Source organism: Somniosus microcephalus, chromosome 25, assembly GCF_052327205.1.
Source record: "Somniosus microcephalus isolate GS21.2 chromosome 25, FLI_Smic_1.0, whole genome shotgun sequence".
Taxonomy (NCBI): domain Eukaryota; kingdom Metazoa; phylum Chordata; class Chondrichthyes; order Squaliformes; family Somniosidae; genus Somniosus; species Somniosus microcephalus.
Window position 1 is genome coordinate 2018958 of NC_141011.1, and position 23402 is coordinate 2042359.

The 23402-nt window shown below is 41.9% G+C and overlaps 1 protein-coding gene across 7 annotated transcripts in view; it reads left to right on the forward strand.

The window, feature by feature from the left end:
- Positions 1-21784, forward strand: part of usp48 (ubiquitin specific peptidase 48) — a 208321-nt gene extending 186537 nt beyond the window's left edge. For 2 of the 7 annotated variants that reach the window (XM_085966771.1, XM_085966773.1), the window contains 6 exons: positions 6346-6450; positions 15424-15588; positions 16633-16758; positions 19996-20044; positions 20345-20371; positions 20746-21784. In XM_085966771.1, coding sequence (XP_085822897.1) covers positions 6346-6450; positions 15424-15588; positions 16633-16758; positions 19996-20044; positions 20345-20371; positions 20746-20768 — 495 coding nt within the window. In that variant the 3' untranslated portion in view covers positions 20769-21784. The other 5 variants (XM_085966770.1, XM_085966772.1, XM_085966775.1 and 2 more) reach the window with 4 other exon arrangements.
- The last annotated feature ends 1618 nt before the right edge of the window (positions 21785-23402 follow it).

Sequence of the window (23402 nt, forward strand, 5' to 3'; positions counted from 1 at the left end):
TGCCTTTTGGAAGTCTAAATACACTACGTCCGCTGGTTCCCCTTTATCCACCCCATATGTTACTTCCTCAAAGAACTCCAGCAAATTTGTCAAACATGACTTCCCCTTCATAAAACCATGCTGACTTTGTCCTATTAAATTATGATTATCCAAATGTCCTGTTACTGTCTCCTTAATAATGGACTCCAAAATTTTACCTACCAGATGTTAGGCTATAGTTTCCAGCCTTCTGTCTACTGCCCTTTTTAAATAAGGGTGCTGCATTAGCAGTTTTCCAGTCTGCCGGGACCTTTGCTGAGTCCAGGGAGTTTTGGAAAATTATTACTAATGCATCCACAATCCCTACCGCCACTTCCCTCAAGACCCTAGGATGTAAGCCATCAGGTCCAGGTGATTTATCCGCCTTGAGTCCCATTATTTTACCGAGTACCACTTCCTTAGTGATTTTGATCGTGTTTAGCTCCTCCCACCCCCCCCCCCCCCCATAGCCCCCTGTTTGTCCAGTGTTGGGATATTCTTAGTGTCCTCTACTGTAAAGACTGATACAAAATATTCATTCAGTGTTTTTGCCATCTCCATATTTCCCACCATTAATTTCCCAGTCTCATCCTCTAAGGGACCAACATTTACTTTAGCCACCCTTTTTCTTTTTATAAAGCTATAAAAACTCTTACTATCTGTTTTTATATTTTTTGCTAATTTACTTTCATAATCTATCTTCCCTTTCTTAATCAATCTTTTTGTTATTTTTTGCTGTCTTTTAAAGTTTTCCCAATCCTCTATCCTCCCACTAGATTTGGCTACCTTATATGCCCTTGTTTTTAGTCGAATACTATCCTTAATTTCTTTACTTAGCCACGGATGGCTGTCTTTTCTTTTACACCCTTTTCTTCTCAGTGGAATATATATTTTTTGGAAGTTGTAAAATAACTCCTTAAATGTACACCACTGATCATGTATCGTCTTACCCTTTAATCTATTTTCCCAATCCACTCTACTCAATTCCGCTCTCATACCTTCATAGTCTCCTTTATTCAAGCTTAGCACGCTTGTTTGAGATCCAACCTTCTCACCCTCTAATTGAATATGGAATTCAACCATGTTATGGTCATTCATTCCAAGGGGATCCTTTACTAGGACATTTCTAATTAATCCTGTCTCGTTACACAGGACCAGATCTAAGGTTGCTTGCCCCCTGGTCGGTTCAGTTACACACTGCTCAAGAAACCCATCCCTAATACACTCAATGAACTCATCCTCAAGGCAGCCATGCCCAATTTGATTTGTCCAATTAATATGATAGTTAAAATCCCCCATAATTATAGATGTTCCCTTATTACAAGCGTCAACTATTTCCTGATTGATACTCCGTCCAACAGTGTTGCCACTGTTCGGAGGCCTATAGACTACGCCCACTGGTGTTTTTTTCCCCTTATTATTCCTTACCTCCACCCAAACTGTTTCATTATCCTGATCTTTTGACCCAATATCATTTCTCTGTATTACAGTGATTCCTTCCTTTATTAACATAGCCACCCCACCTCCCCTTCCTTCCTGCCTGTCCTTCCTGATCATTAAATAACCTGGTATGTTTAATTCCCAGGCATTGTCACCCTGCAGCCATGTTTCTGTAATGGCCACAAGATCATACCCATATGTAGTTATTTGTGCCATTAACTCATCTATTTTGTTATGAATGCTACGTGCATTCAGATAGAGAACTTTCAAATATGTTTTGTGACACTTAGTTCCTGCTTTTGCCCTTTTTATTACTTTACCTTTTACTCCATACCTTCTGCCCCTTCCTGACATGCTCTGGTTTTTAAGTTCCCCACTGCTACCTAAGTCTATGACCTTCTCTGTTATTTTTATTATTTGCTCTCTAGGAACCTCCCCCCCACTAGTTAGTTTAAAGCCCTCTCTACAGCCCTAGTTATATGATCCGCCAGGACTCTAGCCCCAGCACTGGCCAAGTGAAGCCCGTCCCAACGGAACAGCTCCCTCCTGCCCCAGTACTGGTGCCAGTGTCCCAGGAAGCAAAACCCATTTCTCCCACACCAGTCTTGAGCCACGCATTTAACTCTCTAATTTTATTTGTCCTAGCCAAATTCGCTTGTGGCTCAGGTAATAATCCAGAGATTATTACCCTTGAGGTTCTGTTTTTTAATTTGACCCCTGGCTGCTCATACTCCTTTAACAGAACCGGCTTCCTAGTCCTATCTACGTCGTTTGTACCAACATGGACCACGACAACTGGATCCACCCCCTCCCACTGCAAGTTTCTTTCCAGCCCAGAGGAGATGTCCTTAACCCTGGCACCGGGTAGGCAACACAGCCTTCGGGACTCTCGCTCTCGGCTGCAGAGAACTCTATCTATCCCCCTAATAATACTATCCCCTACCACTACAACATTTCTATTTACTCCCCCCTCTTGAATGGCCCCCCGTTCCACAGTGCTGTGGCCAGGTTGCTCATCCTCCCTGCAGTCCCTGCTCCTGTCCCCACAGGGAGTAAGAACCTCGAACCTGTTGGACAAGAGCAAGGGCTGCGGCTCCTCCAACACTACCTCCTGGATCCCCGTACCTGCCTCACTCGTAGTCACACCGTCCTGTCCCTGACCATGGGCTCCATCTGAATTAATTAACTTCATAGGTGTGACCACCTCCTGATACAGAGTCCAGGTACTTCTCCCCCTCCCTGATGTGTCGCAGTGTCTGAAGCTCAGACTCCAGCTCATCAACACGGAGCTGGAGTTCCTGTAGCAGCAGACACTTGTCACAGACGTAATCACTGTGAGCCTCAATGGGGTCCACCGGCTCCCACATCTCGCAACAGTAACACATCACCTGCTCCATTCTATGTAATTAATTAAATTTTTTATTGTTAGTTATGGACACCCTCTGCCCGATTTTAGATGCTAGTATCCCCTTTAATTAATTGGATTTAAATTAAATCAATCCCTCTAATTACACCAGTTAAATGGTTTACCAACAGTCACTCTGCACCAGAAAGGCCTTATTAACTACAACCCACAGAGTTAAAGTTTGAAAAGAGCACCTAACACCCCACTTACCCAAACTCACAGCACTCTGCTGACTCGCACTCAGTGCTAGCACTGGTCTTTTTATACTGTTTGTTTGTTTACAGCCAAGTGAGTCACCCCTGCTGATTGGTTAAAAAACTGGTTTCCACTGCCTGCTGTGCCAATTTACTCCTACTGCAGTGTAACCTTGTTTTACTCTTCTTAAACCAACAGAATCTCAAATATTTAACTTTTCCCCTTTACTTAAACTGCTTAAGTAATCTTATCAAGAATGATTTAAAGAGAAATAACAATTAAAGAACTCTCACACTTACCCAAACTCACAGCACTCTCTGCTGACTCGCTCAGTTCCAATTCCAGTTTTTCTTCCCTCCCTATTGACTCTATACTTAGGTTCCCAACCCCCTGCCAAACTAGTTTAAACCCTCCTCAACAACACTAGCAAACCCTCCCACGAGGATATTGGTCCCATTCCCGTTGAGGTGCAACCCTTCTGGCTTGTAGAGGTCCCACCTCCCCCAGAAACAGTTGCAATTCCTCAGGAATCTAAAGTCGTCCCTCCTACACCATCTCTCCAGCCACGCATTCATCTGCTCTATCTTCCTATTTCTGTACTCACTAGCACGTGGCACTGGTAGTAATCCGGAGATTACTACCTTTGAGGCCCTGCTTTTTAACCTCTTTCCTAGCTCCCTAAACTCCGACTGCAGGACCTCATCCCTCTTCCTACCTATGTTGTTGGTACCGATATGGACCATGACCTCTGGCTGTTCACCCCCCCCCCCCCCCCCCCCCCCTCAGAATGCCCTGCAGCCGTTCAGTGACATCCTTGACCCTGGATCCAGGGAGGCAACATACCATCCTGGAGTCACGTCTGCGACCACAGAAACGCCTGTCTGCTCCCCTAACTATTGAATCCCCTATCACTATTGCTCTTCCCCCTCCTCCCCACTGCCTGTGCAGCTGAGCCTTCCATGGTGCAAGAACGTGACAGATGGAATATAATGTGGAGAAATGTGAAGTTATCACTTCAGTAGGAAAAATAGAAAAACAATATTTTTTAAAAGGTGAGAGACTGGGAAATATTGGTATTCCGAGGGGGCTGGGTGTCCTTGCACATGAATCACAGAAAATTAACATGGAGGTACAGCAAGCAATTAGGAAAGCAAATGGTATGTTTGCCTTTATTACAAAGAGATTGAAGTATAAGCGTAAAGAAGTCTTTCTGCAATTATATAGGGCCTTGGTGAGACCACATCTGGAATACTGTGATAAAAAGAGAAAATGCTGGAAATGCTCAGCAGGTCAGGCAGCATCTGTGGAGAGAGAGACCGAGTTAACGTTTCAGTCCTTTCGTCCATTTCTCTTTCCACAGTATCTTTTATGTTTCAAACTTATAATTTATAAAGGCAGTATCATACAAGGGCCTCTTTATACAATTGAATTGATGGGAAATGTCAGCACTTGATTCTAAATTAGAGTTTTAGGAGTTTTTAAAAAATGTATATTTAGTTGCTTCCAGAGAGACAGACTGCTCTTTGACAGAAGGTAGTGCTGTGGCCTGACACGCCATTGCTGAAGATGTATTGTGACCGAGGCAGGCACCAGTCCGAGGGATGCTGCAGCTGTATGAATTACAATAATATTTTGTAACGCTGCCATTTTGTTTCAGAAATAGGATGTAGGAATCTGTTGCATATTCTCTCATCTGCATCCAATTGGTACCACAGCAAGTCCACTCGAACATCTAGGCTGAGTTAGCTGATATACACCTGAGCGAGTCTGAAATGGGTGGTACCGTGTTGTGAAAAAAAATTCCATGCCAATTAGATTTAATGAGTGATGACCATTGCTTTCAGATTTTAATTAAAGGAGAAGGCAGTTTTAGTTCTTGATTTTTTTTTAATCTGACCATTACTGCTGTGTACATGACCAGTACTGTTGCAAAAGTTCAGTTCCATAGGCAAGCCCCGAGTCCTGGTGAACCAGAATGTCACCTGGTGCACAAAGTAATGTGGGATAGCTGCTATTGCCAGATCCCCCTGATCGCTCCGACTGATGCACAGATATCACTCTGACAGATCAGAGACTAAAACTACTTTATAAAGAAATTAGGTTAACAGAAACCAGATTTAAATCAGCAGATTTCAGTTAGAGTACAGCACGTCACATAACTCATTCTTTCAAAAGACACGAGTCCTTTTTATGTAGAACATATGGAAGTGATGGAGCCTTTTGTTACAGAATAGGAGTGTAACTAAAAGATGAAAGCCCGTTAGTAGTAATTTAAATTGGATGCTGATTTAAATATAGATAAAGCATTGAACTGGGCACACCAAATTATAAATATAATTATTTAATATGCTGTCACCATGACTATCTTTGTACTGGCAATTTATAATGTAATCTCATGTCTTTTTCTGTTGCAAACAATTTTTGGTTCTGTTCTCCCTTCCTCTCTTTCCCCCCCCCCCCCCCCCCTGCCAAAGAAAGCTGCTTTGTCACCAATGGAACTGCCCATTCCCCACCTGAGACCTTGGGCAGGTGACTTGTTTGCAAGCCTCACAAGCACCTGAACTGCCTATTCCGCGTTGCTGTGCAAGAGTGGTGTATTCTGCTGCGGACTTTCCCGAAATAGATTGACAAAGTACGATGTACGGACTGTAAAGGATAGTTTCTTTATCCTGGTCAGTGTCCTGAAATCCTGTGCCACCAATTTTAATTGGAGGTTGCTTTTGAATTTTGTAACTTCACATTGTACTTTCTAAAAACTCATCTGAGGATTTACATTTCCTGTCTACTGAGTTGTAATGCAGTAAAGAAAGCTTGCTAATAACCTTGGCTTCCAATTTCCATTTATTATGGTACAAGATGGATGCTCCACGACTGGTTGAGAAATATAGTTGACGGAATTAATAGGATAAAAAGACTGTAAACTAATTAATGGGATTTGCTGACATTATGGACCATTGTTCCATAACTTAAATAGTTTATGAACTTCAAGATCCTAAACTTAAAGAGACCACCTCATATCCTCTGCAGTTTGAGGTTATAAAAATGGAATTGATCATTAATACTTTATGAACTGCATTGCTGAGGTGATTGAACACTTTGAGGAGAATGTTTAAAGACTGTAGTAAGTAATGTCAAAATGACACCCACAATGATTCAACAAGCAGTTGTGATGTCTTTAAAGTAGAATAACTGAATTGTGTGATTGACAGAAAAGTAAAACGGGGTTTATCTTAATTTAGCGATTACATAATTAGTTTATATTACATGGTCATTGCTTTATTTCTCAGGTGATGAAAGAAGGTGCACCAGAGCTAAATTTGAGTGGTTCTGAGGCTGAGGAGGAGAGAGAAGAATGCAAGGTCGAAGGGGAGAAGGACCCCGACTTTAACCAGGTACTATGTCATTTGATTCCATTTAAAGTGGTACCTTGCAGAAGAGTGGTCGCAAGGAGTCTCACTGAGTTTGTTCTTAAACTTAGCTTATATTCCTATTTTGCACTTGGGTAGTTGGTTACATTAATACAAAACGAAAATACTGCAGATGCTGGAAATCTGAAATAAAAACAGAAAATGCTGGAGACACTCAGCAGGTCAGGCAGAAACATAGAAACATAGAAGATAGGAGCAGGAGTAGGCCATTCGGCCCCTCGAGCCTGCTCCGCCATTCAATGCAATCATGGCTGATCATCCAAATTCAGTACCTGAACCATGCTTTCTCCCCATATCCCTTGATCCCTTTAGCCTTAAGATATATATCAAACTCCTTCTTGAATATATTTACTGTATTGGCCTCTACTGCCTTCTGTGGTAGAGAATTCCACAGGTTCACCACTCTCTGGGTGAAGAAATTCCTCCTCATTTCGGTCCTAAATGGCCTACCCCTTATCCTTAGACTGTGACCCCTGGTTCTGGACTCCCCGACCATCGGGAACATCCTTCCTGCATCTAGTCTGTCGATTCATGTCAGAATTTTATAAGTTTCAATGAGATCCCCTCTCATTCTTCTAAACTCCATCGAGTACAAGCCCAATGACCTAATCTCTCCTCATACGTCATTCCTGCCATCCCAGGTATCAGCCTGGTGAATCTTCGCTGAACTCCTTCCATGGCAAGAACATCCTTCCTCAGATAAGGCGACCAAAACTGCACACAATACTCAAGATGTGGTCTCACCAAGGCCCTGTATAACTGCAGCAAGACATCCTTATTCCTGTACTCAAACCCTCTCGCTACAAAGGCCAACATACCATTTGCCTTCTTAACCGCCTGCTGCACCTGCATGCTTACCTTCAGCGACTGGTGCATAACGACACCCAGGTCTCGTTGCACTTCCCCTTCTCCCAATCTATTGCCATTCAGATAATAATCTGCCTTCCTGTTTTTGACACCAAAGTGGTTAACCTCACATTTATCCACATTATATTGCATCTGCCATGCTTCTGCCCAATCACCCAACCTGTCCAAATCATCCTGGAGTTTCTCGGCATCCTCCTCACAGCACACACGCCCACCCAGCTTTGTGTCATCTGCAAATTTGGAGATATTACATCTAGTTCCCTTGTCTAGATCATTAATATATATTTTGAATAGCTGGGGTCCAAGGACCGATCCCACTTGTCACTGCCTGCCACTCGGAAAAAGACCCGTTTATTCCAACTCTTTGCTTTCTGTCTGCCAACCAGTTCTCTATCCAAGTCTATACCTTGCCCCCAATCCCATGTGCCTTAACTTAACACGCTAATCTCTTATGTGGGACCTTATCGAAAGCCTTCTGAAAGTCCAAATACACCACATCCACTGGTTCTCCCTTATCTATTTTACCAGTTACATCCTCAAAAAAATTCCAGTAGATTAGTCAAGCACGATTTACCTTTTGTAAATCCATGTTGACTTTGTCTGATCCTGTCACTGTTTTCCAAGTGCTCTGCTATTACATCTTTTATAATGGACTCTAGCATTTTCCCCACTACCGATGTCAGGCTTACCGGTCTGTAATTCCCCATTTTCTCGCTACCACCTTTTTTGAATAGTGGGGTAACATTAGCTACCCTCCAATCCATGGGTACTGTTCCAGATTCCATCGAATGTTGGAAGATGATCTGTGAAGAGAGAAACAGTCAACGTTTCAGTTCAGTGACCTTTCATCAGAATGTTCTGACGAAAGGTCATTGAACTGAAACGTTAACTCTGTTTCTCTCTTCACAGATGCTGCCTGACCTGCTGAGTGTCTCCAGCATTTTCTGTTATAATTGGTTACATTGTTGGCCTCATCTGGGACTTACAGCGGCACTTGGATAATTAGTTAATAAGTAATTTAAGAATAAACGTCTTTTAAATTTAATGCATTTTCTTTTTCTGTGATGGTGTACATTTGTACATGGTTAACACAATAGTACTCCATATTGTTCATGTAATAGTTGACTAATACACTCGGCTAACACCAGGGCCCAAGGGCATTACAAACCCATTTATTGTGTAACTGTAAATTGCATAGAGGACAGTCAGAAATAGAAAGTTTCTGTTTCCATTGAAGTAGTTCAAAAATCAAGTAAAATGAAATGAATAATTCCATAAATAGACATTAATCGGCTATAATGCACAAGGTCATTTTCTAAATGCCAAATGAGTACATCACACATTTGCAATGATGTAAATTACATTGAATCTGTACCCCCAAGTAGCATGACTAAGGTAATTGGAACATTAGAGGGACATTTTAAGAGAATGTTTGACTGCAGTATGTGATCATCCTTTACTGCATCTTAGACCACCTCGTCAGGTAGCCATCTTGTGATTATTCTCTCACTGACCGCCAGTTATATTGTGTTGTACCACTGCAAAGGAAATTAAACCATGCTAAGAATATTTTGTCTTAACTGATAATTTGTAGTGCTTTTATTTACCAGCTGTTAACTTAGAGTTTGGCTTGTCTGCCACTGATAGTTTGCGCATGGCTCTCAGGCATCCTCCAGGTACTCTGTAAACTTGTACTCTCCTAACAAGGCGCTGGTTGTCACTGTTGTGCACATGATTTTTTAAACGAATTGTGTGTTTACCTCGCATCTCGTGGCTAGCTCTGGAAGACAATCTCTCAGTGTACAAATGTTAATTGCGCTGGGTTTCCAAGTGAACATACAGTTATAACCTTTTCACAACATCCCCTTTGCAGGAACCTGGTTCCAGGTAGTATTGGGCAAAGTCTACCTGACTGCAGATTCCGTGATTCAGTGTTGATTAGCAAGATCACAGCCAAATAACCAAGCTCTTTGTGCTTCCATGATGCGCTTGACAATTCTGATTTTCCAACAACACTCAGTAGGCATGCAGGTGGTTCTAGTCTCTGCATCAAACTTTGTGGAGGGTCTTGCTGAGAATGCCCTCACAGCCCTGTCTCCTCTAACTGTTGATGCCTCTCTTTCAGGCTAGGGTAAGCTAGTTGGGCAAAAGGCATCTGCCCTCAACAGATATAAATAAAAAGCTGGAAATCTGAAACAAAAACAGAAAATGCTGTTAACAACTCAGCAGGTCAGTCAGCATCTGTGGAGCGAACAGACAAGTTAATGTTTCAAGTATAATCTTTCATCAGAACTTGAAAGCATTGCAGATGGGCAGTATTTAAAAACAGTGCAAAGGAAATGGGAGGAACAAACACACACACGGGCTCCTTGCCAAGGTTAAAGACATCTCCTCGCGGCTGGAAGAGAAGTGGGAGGGGGAGGATCCAGTTGCCGTGGTCCACGTAGGAACCAACAACATAGGTAGAACTAGGAATGAAGTTCTGCTGAGGGAGTTTGAGGAGCTAGGATCCAAATTAAAAAGCAGAACCTCAAAAAAACCTGAGCCACGTGCAAATTGGCATAGGGACAAACAGACTAGAGGTTTAAATGTGTGGCTCAGAGTGGTGTGGGAGGAAGGGGTTCTAGTTCATGGGGCACTGGCACCGGTACTGGGGAAAGAGGGAGCTGTTCCTTTGGGACAGGCTCCACTTAAACCGGGCTGGGACCAGTGTCCTGGCGAACTGAATAACTAGGGCAGTAGACAGAGGGCTTTAAACTAATGAAGGGGCGGGTGGGAGGATTCAGGAAAGAGTAAATTTAAAAGCAGTGAGAGAAATGTCAAGGCTCTAGAGCAGAGTAGAGTTTTGGGTAAAAATAAGCAGAGTGGGTCAGGAAGGGACAGAGAGAGTAACAAAGGTAATAAGGCATCAGTGACTAAGGTGACATCAGGGGAAAATAGAAATAAGTCAAAGCTAAAGGCACTATATCTGAATGAGTGAAGCATTCGCAACAAAATAGATGAATTAATAGCGCAGATAGAAATGAATAGGTTTGATCTAATAGCCATTACGGAGACGTGGTTGCAATGTGACCAAGGTTGGGAACTAAATATTCCAGGATACTTAACTTTTAGAAGAGATAGGCAAAATGGAAAAGACGGAAGGGGAGCCCTGATAATAAAGGATGGGATAAAGACAGTAGAGAGAAAGGATCTTGGCTCCGAAAATCAAGAAGTAGAATCAGTTTGGGTGGAGCTAAGAAACAGCAAGGGGCAGAAAACATTGGTGGGAGTTGTTTATAGGCCCCCAAACAGTAGTTGTAATGTAGGGCAGAGTATAAATCAGGAAATTAGAGGCACACGTAACTAGGGTAATATAGTAATCATGGGGGACTTTGCATATAGACTGGGCAAACCAAATTTGCAGTAGTAGTGTGGAGGACGAATTCATGGAATGTATGCAAGATAGTTTTCTAGATCAATATATTGAGGAACAAAAGATAGTATTAGATCAATGGAAGAGGCTTATAATGCTGCCAAAAAGAGTAGTAAGCCTGACGATTGAGAGGATTTTAGAATTCAGCAAAGGAGGACCAGGAAATTGATAAAGAAAAGGAAAATAGAATAAGAGTAAACTAGCGAGAGACATTAAAACATACTGTAAAAGCTTCTATAGGTATGTAAAAAGGAAAAGATTAGCGAAAGTAAATGTGGGTCCCTCACAGGCTGAGACAGGAGAAATTATAATAGGGAATAAGGAAATGGCAGAGAAATTAAATAAATACTTTGGGCTGGATTTTCCTTAAGCTGTCGGGAAGGAGGCAGGACTACAACTTTCGGGTTTTAGTCCCGCCTCCATCGAAGTCTGGCCATTCAACTCGATTTTCCCTTGATTGACCTTGTTGAGCCCGCCCAGCGGGCTCAGCAGGCCAATTAAGGGCCACCCGACAACAGGTGACATCACAGACTGAAATTTCATCTGTCAAGAGTTTTTGACAGATGAGATATCAGTGTTTCACAGCTGTTTGAAGCTGTCAAACACTGACAGTCTGACTTCTAACCTGAGTCCTTCTACGCAGACTCAGTTAGAACTGTCACCAGCACTGAAAGCTGAAGGCTGTCACTTTTGACAGATCACAGCCGTTCAGCTTTCAGTTCCGGCTGAGTGACGGACTCCCACAGCCTAGAGGAAGAAAGGCTGTTAAGGTAAGTACAGGTAAGTAAAACTTCTTTACACACTTTAGACACACCAAACACACTTACCTTTGCACTCATGCACCCATCACTCACCTTTACACCGACATCGCAACCCCTCCAAGTCCTTCAACCCGACGGCCCGCCTGCTCTAATCTGGCGTGGTTTGGAGCCGTCGGGAATCCCATACGACACCCCTCAAAATAGGGATTAGGCTAAAAACTACCTGTTAACTACCTGTTAACAGGCAGTTAATTGGCACTAATCCCTTCCCGCCTCAGGTCGGCGGGTCCCAGTGCGGGGCGGGTACCCGCCTCCCTTGAAACTTACGTGGAGGCGGGTTTTGGGCGGGATGGTGTCGGGACCCCCAAATTCAGGATTTTTGTCCCTGCACGCCTGAAAGCCCGCCTCACAGCCCAATGAAAATCTGGCCTTTTGTGTCTGTCTTCACGGAAGAAGGCACAAAAAACTTCCTGGAAATAGTGGAGAAATCAAGGGTTTAGCGAGAATGAGGAACTGAAAGAAATTAGTATTAGTAAAAAAAATAATAATACTGGAGAAATTAATGGGACTGAAAGCCGATAAATCCCCTGGACCTGCTGGCCTACATCCTAGGGTTTTGAAAGAGGTGGCTATAGAGAGAGTGGATGCATTGGTTGTCATTTTCCAAAATTCCATAGATTCTATAATGGTTCCTGCAAATTGGAAGGTAGCAAATGTAATCCCACTATTTAACAAAGGAGGGAGAGAGAAAACGGGGAACTACAGACCAGTTAGCCTGACATCAGTAAATGTTAAATCGGAAAATGTTAGAATCTATTATTAAGGATGTGGTAACAGGGCACTTAGAAAATAACAATAGGATTGGGCAGAGTCAACACGGATTTATGACAGGGAAATCGTGTTTGACAAATCTGTTTTTTGAGGTTGTAACTAGCAGAATAGCTGAGCTGGAACCAGTGGATGTAGTGTATTTGGATTTTCAGAAGGCATTTGATAAGGTGCCACACGAGGTTATTAAACAAAATTAGGGCTCATGGGATTGGGGGTAATATACTAGCATGGATTGAGGATTGGTTAACGGACAGAAAACGGAGAGTAGGAATAAACGGGTCATTTTCGGGTTGGCAGGCTGTAACTAGTGGGGTACCACAAGGATCAGTGCTTGGGCCTCAGCTATTCACAATCTACATCAATGATTTGGATGAGGGGACCAAATGTAATATATCCAAGTTTGCTGCTGATACAAAGCTAGGTGGGAATGTAAGTTGTGAGGAGGATGCAAGGAGGCTTCAAGGGGATAAAGACAGGCTAAGTGAGTGGGCAAGAACATGGCAAATGGAATATAGTGTGGAGAAATGTGAAGTTATCCACTTTGGTAGGAAAAATAGAAAAGCAGAGTATTTTTTAAATGGTGAGAGATTGGGAAATGTTGGTGTTCAGAGGGACCTGGGTGTCCTTGTACACGAATCACTGAAAGTTAACATGCAGGTACAGCAAGCAATTAGGAAAGCAAATGGTATGTTGGCCTTTATTACAAGAGGATTTGAGTATAAGAGTAAAGATGTCTTACTGCAATTATATAGGGCCCTGGTGAGACCACACCTAGGGTATTGTGTACAGTTTTGGTCTCCTTACCTAAGGGAGGATATTCTTACCATAGAGGGAGTGCAACGTAGGTTCACCAGATGGGGGGATTGTCCTATGAAGAGAGATTGAGTAGACTAGGCCTGTATTCTCCAGAGTTTAGAAGAATGAGAGGTGATCTCATTGAAACATACAAAATTCTTACAGGGCTCGACAGGGTAGATGCAAGGAGGATGTTTCCCCTGGCTGGGGAGTCTAGAACCAGGGGTCACAGTCTCAGAATAAGGGGTCGGCCATTTAGGACTGAGATGAGGAAAGATCTTTTCACTGAGGGTGGTGAATCTTTGGAATTCTCTACCCCAGACGGCTGTGAAGGCTCGGTCGTTGAGTATATTCAAGACAGAGAGCGATAGATTTTTGGATATTAAGGGAATCCAGGGATATGGGGATAGTGCAGGAAAGTGGAGTTGAGGTGAAAGATCAGCCACGATCTTATTGAATGGTGGAGCAGGCTCGAGGGACCAAATGGCCGACTCCTGCTCCTATTTCTTACGTTTGACACTGAATGGGCACACAGAAATTAATAGGTAAAGTTTCTCCACTTTATGTAGTAGGGGGATAGAGCATGTCCAGGGAACTATAGACCAGTCAGCTTAACATCGGTGGTAGGAAAAATAATGGAATCCCTACTAAAGGAGAAAATAGAAGAACATCTAGAAACCAAAAATATTATAGTGGATAGTGAGCATGGATTTTAAAAGGGAAAGTCTTGCTTGACCAACCTTACTGAATTTTTTGAAGAGGTAACAGAGAGAGTAGACAACGCTAATGCAGTAGATGTATAATTTATCTGGATTTTCAAAAAGCCTTCGATAAGGTACCCAATTATAGACTAGTGAACAAGGTCAGAGAATGCAGAGTCAGAGGGCAAGTAGCAGAATGGATTGCTGGCTGGCTTCAGGACAGAAAGCTGAAAGTAGTAAAGGGTAGCTATTCACAGTGGCAGAAGTTGGGTAGTGGTGTTCCACAAGGATCAGGGCTGGGACCACTGCTGTTCACAATTTACATTAACGATTTAGACTTTGGAATCAAAAACACAATTTCTAAATTTGCGGATGACACCAAATTAGGGGGGGGATAGTCAATACTGAGGAGGACTGCAACAAATTACAGAAGGACATTAATAAACTTGCAGAATAGGCATATACAGAAAACTCTTTTTTTTATCCAGCACCGACGGGACCAGCGTGGTGCCGGTTGATCAAAAAGTCCGGATTACAGAGAGGTATACTTACTAAGGTACAAGAGCCCCGTACATGGCCACAGATCCAGGCGTCCCTGTTTCATGGCAACAGGTCCAGGAACCCCAGTTACACGGCCACTAATATGAAGTAAAACTTACCTGAACCTACTACTGAATTTTGCCGGTTAAGAGAGATTTCCGGTTATTTAGGTGCCGGTAAAAAGAGAGTTTCCTGTAATTGGCAAATGAAGTTCAACACAGATAAATGTGAGATATTGTATTTTGCTAGGAAGAATAGGGAGGTCACTTAATACTTGGAGGGTGCGAATCTAGGTGGGGTAGAGGAACAAAGGGATCTTGGAGTACAAATACACAAATCACTTAAAGTTGCGAGACAGGTTAGCAAGGCCATTAAAAAAGCAAACCAAGCACTAGGGTTTATTTCTGGAGATATACAATTGAAAAGTAGGGAAGTTATGCTAAACCTGTTTCGAACCTTGGTTAGACCACACTTAGAGTACTGCGTACAGTTCTGGTCGACATGTTATAAAAAGGATATAGAGGCACTGGAGAGGGTGCAGAGAAGATTTACAAGGATGATACCAGAAATGCGAGGGTATACATATCAGGGAAGAATGAATAGGCTGAGGGGTGACCATATAGAGGTCTGAAAGGTTTTGATAGAGTGGATAGAGAGTGTTTCCACTTGTGGGGAAGAGCATAACTAGAGGCCATCAATAGAAGATAGTCACCAAGAAATCCAATAGGGAATTCAGAAGAAACTTCTTTACCCAGAGAGTGGTGAGAATGTGGAACTCGCTACCACAGGGTGGGGTTGAAGCGAATAGTATAGATGCATTTAAGGGGAGGCTAGACAAGCACATGAGGGAGAAGGGAATAGAGGGTTAAGCTGATAGAGTGAGATGAGGAAAGACGGGAGGAGGCTCGAGTGGAACATCAACACCGACATGGACTGGTTATGTCGAATGGCCTGTTTCTGTGCCCTATATCCTAGGTAATCCTATGTATGTAAGCTGTAAGGTACACTTCAAACCTTCTGCTTTCAGAGTAACGGAGCGAAGCGGCGGAAGCTGACACACCCTTGTATTGGCGGTGGTAACAGCAGCACGTACTATAAACAGGGAATTCGACGCAGTACACGGCATAGAGTTCGTGGAGAAAAGGAGCTCATCGTGTCAGCCAATCAAACTCTCAAAGAGTTGAAAATACAGGTACGGTATTTTTAAAATGTTTTGGGAGAATTAGAGATACTGATTTTAAGTGAGTGATACCGCTCCTGTTCTGTAACCGGCAGATTTGTTGCTGATTTTATTTGTGAAATAGGTTACCAGGAGAGTCATTGAAATGAACCATTATAAATGATTTCAAAAGGCAATTGGATGTGTTTCTGAAGAAAGAAGGTATTCAGGAATATTGCAAGAAAGCAGATTAATGGAGTTCAGATCTGTCGAGTAATGGATCATTTATTTCATGATCTGAAAATTCTAATTTGTGTATTCTGTTGTGCTTTTTTTCACTGCAATTATGATTTTAGGTAGTAACATACCCGAGTACATGTTAGGAGGCAGTAGTCATACTGAGGGGTTCAGTTAACAATCCACTAAAGCAAAACGCAAACCATTTGGCTATTGAGTCCTACAGAGGTCAGTAGTATTGGTGGGAGCAGCTTCATTCTGGTTGCACTTGAGGATTAATGATGGATAGAACCACTGAAACCACTATATAATGCAGCACTAGGATTTAAACTGATGTTGTACAGGATGAAATGGTATTCCTGCACACATACCTTAGTATATTTTTTCAGTCTACAGTGAGGAATACCAATGGAGGCACCAATAGTATAAACTTCCTGGTAAAATAATTACAGTCGCTCTTCCATCTCCTGAATCAGGAGATGACATAAAGTATGATCTGTATTAATGCACTTTTTGGAGACATTCAAAAGTATTGATATTTTTGTTTTCCTCCTATATTAGTTTTAATGAATAAGTCATCCGGTTTCTGTAGATACATTTCTGGATTTGTATAAACTAACAGTTTTGAAGAAGGGTTCGACCCGAAATGTCAACTCAAATTTCTCTCCACGGATGTTGCCTGACCTGCTGAGTTTTTCCAGAGTTTTTCCAGCATTTTCTGTTGTTATTTTACACGAGATGAAGTGTTGGGAATTGTCTCTGTGATGGTGCTGATCAGGTTGATTGTTTACTGGAATTCCTGGTTTCCAGCTGCTTTTAAAGCTTTCACCCCTTCTACAGATCATGCACGCCTTTTCCGTTGCACCATTTGATCAGAATTTGTCACTGGAAGGACGGATGTTAACTGATGACACTGCAACACTGGGCAATCTGGGAGTCATCCCAGAATCCGTCATTCTGTTAAAGGTACTTTTATTCAACCATTGGTGATTGTTACTGGTGGAGTTAGCCTGCTTTAGTTTATTATTTAAGCTATGATTTAGTGGTAATACGTTGATAGTAATGTAATCAAGGTATTTTATTTTCCTCTTTACTGACTGGCAGCGGTTTCACCCCCAACTGGCTTGCAAACACCTTCAGATGATTTATCCCGCAGGGTGTGTTAAATTTACATTCTGTTACACTCTGGCAGCATTCCAGACTTCGGATCATCCTCCTGCTTTCAGCTTCTGTTTATAAACACTTGCAGCAAATTGATGAGACCCCCTCCATTACTCAGGTGGTTTAATGCTGCAGGTGACCAGATGTATTCTTTAAAAATAACGAATTAATTAAAGGCAGCATTCTGTGCTGCTTTGATTCTGCAAAACTGCTTTAGATTGCAAACACAAACAAGGCTGCAAAAATGGAACCTCATACAATCATTGACTTTACAAGGAAGGCTATTAACCCCATTGTGCTAGCTGTCTACTGTCCACTGCAATCCCATTCCCCTACCTTTCCCCATATCTATTTATATTTGTCCTTTTCAGATGCTTATCCAGTTCCCTTTTAAATGATGTTATAGTCCCTGCCTCAATACCCATTTGTGGTAAATATTCCATGTTCCAATAATCATCCTTGTGAAACATTTCTCCTGATTTGTCCCTTTATTCAGAGTTTCTGCCCCTTGTTACTGATTTGCCAACCAGTAGAAACAGTCCATCACTAATTACCCTCTCAAAGCCTTTGATTAATGTGAACATTTTTATTGAAGTCCACCTTAACCTTCCCCCAGTGAAAAAATCCAATTTTTCATGCCTATCTTAATAACTATAACCTCTCATTCTGGTATCATTCCAGTGAATCTTTACTGTACCCTTTCCACAATTCATATAATATTCACCTAATGAGGTGCCCAGTGATGTGCCACATATACAAAGCTCAGACTCCATCCACTTTTTTTAATGGCCTTTTTACCTACATCCCCCACCTTTTTATTTTAAAAAATCTGTTTCTGCCCCACTACATCTCTGTTCCTCAACTCTAAGGGTTGAATTAATTTCAAGCTTTTCCCCAAAATGTATTACCTTACATTTCTCCATATTTAACTGCATCTGCCCACTGTTAAACCATATGCTCCTCTTCATGCTAACCATACAGTTTACCATGGCTTCTAATTTGGTATGGCCTTCAAACTTTGACATAATTCATTTAATATCAAAATGATTTATTCAAGTAGAAGATGAGAGATTCCACCATGATCACCATTCTAGAGACCCTCTGCTTTTACCCCCACTCGTTGCTTTCTCTCCCTGGGCCGTCCCTCTGTTGATGCAACAACATTCCTTTTAATACCATGTGCCATAATTTTCATGACAAATCTCTTAATTTACCTAAACTGTTACCTTCTTAAAAAAAAATCTATATAAACATCTCATTCCCTTTATCTATAAACTTTGATTTCTACAACAACAAAAATCAGTTAAATTAGCTCTTACAAATCCATGTCGACGGTTTCTGATTATCCCAATCCTATCTAAGTGTTCACTAATTTCATCCTGTATTATAGACTCTAGGACCTAGAAATTTGATGCTTTAACGCCGGCCGGCTTTGTAGAAAAAAATGGCAGCCGCCTTGATTCTGCCCACGTGTGGAGCGCGGCGGCCGCCATATTGGGCAGGCCAGCAGCGCTGCCGTTGCCTGCGCTCACCGCAAGTATTTTAATTACCAGGAGCATGACGTCAATCGGTGTGCAACCGAATTGACGCCGCTCATCGGTTTTAGACGCCGCCGCTCCTCGTATCACCCTCTCCAAAGCACACCCGTGTGTGCAGCCATTTGACAGCATGGAGAGCCGGGAGAAAGCAGCGGTGAGCTATAAACTATACAGTAAACAGCTGCTGAAATAACTGGTAACTATGGAGAGCTCCGACTATGTAATTGGAGTGAAAACTGCTTCCAATGAGATGCATCAAATCCCCCCTTCAGTCAAACATTACAGGAAGTAAATACTTTTAAAATAAACTAGACTGTATTACAGTTGTAAGAATCTCAGGAAAAAAATCAAAACTGCATTTCCTTAAATTTTATACATTGGATTTTCCAGTTTAGATAGAAATTGATATAATATACAAAGTTTTGAAGTCTTTTTAAAAGGCCAACTATTAAGATTTAACAACATATTCTCACCAAGAGTTCTTCAAAAGTCTGTTGTTAAAAATGTAATTGGACTCTTCTGCACGATTTGCACCAGTGGACTTGTGAACAAGAGGTTCATGTTTCCCTTTTTAAAATTTATTTCAATTGATTTCTCATGCAATTGCTTAACGACATCTATGTCACAGTCTTTATGTGGCATTTCCAGTCACAGTCCCTCCAGATCTGAGCCTGTGCTTTAACAGCCACTCACCAGGGAGTGAATCCCATATGTGATCTGCAGGCTAGTGCACTGTCACTGCGAGCTGTAAGATGGTGCATTCCCCTCCCCCTCCAGCACCATGGAGCACAAACCGCCACATAGCTGGGTGAAACATCTGTGGGCCTATGGCAGCCAGCGAAGGTGGGAGCACCAGACAGTCTGGTACCCATTTGTGAATCCCACACCCTCAAGACCCAGACAAATGTCCAAGAGTAAGAGGGGAGCCGTGGACAAACACATGCTTCCTAATGTGCCACAACGGACAATGCTCCAACCCTACAAGGGCCATCAGCAGACTCGATACCTCCTGACCCAGCAAAACCCACCAAATTATCCCAACCAGCACATTCACTGTTAACAGGTGACTGCCCAAGAACGCCGCACCGATCCTTTAGACCCGACCTCCTTCCTCCTGCTGATGTTGCCCCCGGAAAGAGCGCGTTGCACAGGAGATTCTGCACTGCACTCATTTAAATCAGCAGGCAGCGCCAAAATACCGGTGCTGGCACCGCCCGGTTTCAGGCTTAATCAAATTTCTAGGCCAATGAGTTTAACCACAAGCCAGGTAAGACTAACTGGTCTATCATTTCCTGTGCTATACAAAAGTGGAATTTTCTTCCTGGTATGTTTTCTGTAGTTTAAATTGTTCTTAAAAATATGATTAAAATTCTTGTGAAATTACAAGAAATACCTTGGTGCAGATTTGATCTTAACAGACTTTTGATTAATCATTAAATGTATTTTGTGTTAATGTGCAAGTTTATGGAAAATAATGTAAATTCCGTTTCATTATCTACTTAAGGCTGATGAACCAATTGCTGATTATACAGCAATGGATGATATAATGCAAGGTAAGAGATCTTGGGTGGTGATTTACTAGAATTTGTACGTTTACCTTAATTTAAAATAAATTACAGCTGAACCTTCTAACTCGATTTTATATATAACGTGGTCAATGGCCATTTAAATACGGATTATTTATACAACTATATATCAGTAGAATTCCTAAACATTTAATGAGGTGAGGAATACAAATGATTGTGTTTTATAGTTGGTAAATTTTGATCTTAATGTAAGTGATTTCTGTGTAGAATTTTATAATGTGAAGTTTTTGTTTACAGCTATTAATTCACATTTCTCTTTCTTCCCAGTATGTATGCCTGAAGAGGGTTTTAAAGGTGAGTCTTTTATAAAAAAAAGTTAGAAGGGAGTTTGTGACCAACTGTATTTGAATCTTTTGCAGCCTGTCTGCTGGTTTGTGTGGGTTTATCGCACTAGGTATTGGTAGTGATATGCCCAATATCGGTACACCAAGTTATTGATATCAATATGCCAGGTATCGGTATTGCTATATCAAGTTTTGATATTGATACCTTAGATATCAATATGCCAGCTATTGATTGTCTGATCTAGTAGCTCATTACATAAGAGATTGAGGACAGACAGCTGACCATTCATGCTTATTTTGTTGAGGATAATCACTGGTCCATTAATGACCTTGTCTGGCTGGTCACAAAGAGCTGAGTAATCCGCTGTATGGTTCTTGTTGCAGGTACTGGTCTATTGGGCCACTGAAGTGATGAAAGTTGCTGTAGACAGCCGAGTGGAAGTTGTGCAGTAAGGAGGAAGGACGGAGGTGAAGTCACTCAAACATTGCACCAGGCATACAGGGGTGTACATTGACTTGGTTCATACTTTTAAAAAGAAAGAACCAGTCTTAAAGTTTGCTTGCATCTCCTGCCTTTTTATGCAAAAGCGCACAGTGTCTTGAATTCAGTTCATGGAGCAATAGAGGAAAATAAATCCCTTTCGATGCTGCCTTGACATATGATGGTGACCAGATAACTGACTGATGTTGAGGGAAACAATTCCCCTCAATTCACTGTGTCTAAAAACGTGTTTGAAGCAAAAGTGGTGTCTTGGTGGCTATTCTGTCCAAGCAATTTGATGTAAAGTTTCCTCCTTGGGCACTCATAACTGTTGTTGGCAAGTTGCTGTTGACCACTAGGCCAATGATTAACTTTTCTCTGTGTGATCCCACCACACGCCTAAACTTGATTTCTGCTTAAGAATGACACACCAAATTGACCTTAAAATTGTGTAATACTGAGTTACATAAATTGTTTAACACACGTCAGATTAACAAGTCACCACTGCATTTCAAAATGTATAATATGCAAGATGAACAGATTTAATATTCCACCGTATGAAAGAGATCCTTAAGCCAGGTTGTTCCTTGCAACTTACAAGCTGTGTCCACAGTGAAATAGTTGCCTGCATTATTACATTAGTAATGTTTCCTGATATGTTCAAGTAATATTGTACTAGGACCACTGAAGTGCTGTAAATAAATGCAATGCTTCTTGATTTAATACATTTTACTGTTTTGTTTTTTGATACGGCCTTTTGCTTGGAAAAGAATTGAAAGTGTGCTGAAATAGGTTTTTCCAAATCCTGTTAAAAGGGTTGTGCAAATTGCGTTTGTTGTAGAAATGCTGTGGTAAGAATGCTATCTTGATAAATCCACTAGAATTGTTATATTGCTTATCTTTACTGTACCAAATAAAAGAACAGATGGTTATAGAAAATAAGATGTGATTTTTTTTTTAAGGTGCGAGGCCTGAAGGTGCTCACTGCTCCACTGGCCGGATCTACTTGTGTCCATGTCTCGCATAACAGAATATCATCTGGGATAACTAGTTGTGAGCCAGTTATAAAACTGCTAACTTATGAAGTGGTTCCATCCCAAATTGTAAAACGCCATTGAGATTTGTTGGTTGTACCCTCACTGGAGCCAGTGTGCACAGACTTGCCTGTGGATGATACCTGCAGTCTGTTTCACCTCTGCTTACAGAGCACGAGCCCACAAAACACATTTCCCTGTGTACCCCCTTCTTTCCTAAATCCCTCATTTTTGACTTTTATCTGCTAATATCCAAGTAGCGTGAACAGAATGGAAATCGCTGCCAGTTCGCCCGGCACATGAGCGGTTCGCAGCTCTAATTGGAAATTAGTGCCAAACTATTCACATCAAATGACATTATTTAGTGATTTTTGCCAAGTTAACCCTTGGGGAGGTGCTTCATGCAGGCCCTTAGACACTTGTTGGCAGCCTCAGATAAACCGAACTGAAGAGGAAACATGTCCCAGCAGGGGGAGCACAGATTTTTAAAGTAAGTTTTGCAAATACATTTTTTTAAACTTATAACAGCAGCCCAGATTCTTTCATCTTACTGTGCTACGTCACTGGATCCCATATGCATCATTAACCCCTTAGAGACCCTGATATGTTGTTGCCTCCTCAGTCTCACTGAACCATGGGGGACTCTCTGTAAACCATCTGGTTTAGTGTCCAACACACAGTGCCACGGAGCAGTCAAACTCTAGTCTACATCCCAGGACTCGACACATGGTGAGTTCCCAATCCTAGCAGCAGTATCCGGGCAGTTCACCTATTAGAGGCTGAATAGTTGTACGTCAAACAGGTTAGAAAAACAGATCATCTCAGAGTTCATATAGCAGTGTGTGCAGGAATGATGTAAAGGTCCTCAAAAACAAGAGGTAGGGGAGCTGTGGTGGGAGTTTGAAGAGCTAGTTGGATGATGTGCAATTGTTAACAGAGCACCAAAGGCGGGAAATCTTACAGCAATCAATAAAAAGGGTTGGAGTATGTGTTCCAATTGCTGGGTTGGTTTGGCATCTACAGTGGGAAAAGTACTGGAGCTTGTAATAAGAGGGCAACTGGTTAAAATAACAGCAAGAAATCTTGTCTTCTCGTCCTGTTTTGTTCCGGCAGCATTTCTATTGACTTTTTTTTTTACTCCAATTGGTCCAGCTTGCCACAGAAAAATACGGTTAATGATGACGCCTGGCCCTTTAATCTACTGCAGCCATTCCAATCCTGCAGCAGTAGCTCATTATTCCCTGCCCTGTTACCAATCGGAGGCGGCAATATTAGCAGGAGCCCACCTTTTATTATTTAAGTTAAGGTGACTGCGGGATATTCGGTAGGAGCAGTACTGCCACAGTCAGCTGGCAAAAACCTGTTTGTTGATACGCGAGGAAGAGATTCATTGGGTCACCATTTCTAAGTCTGGATGTAGTCTCATTTCTGTCCAGTTGCTCTTTCTATGATTGATGTGGTCATTATACATTCATCAAAGCAATGATAGGAACTCTACCTGGGCACAGTGTAAGGTGGGCTGAGTT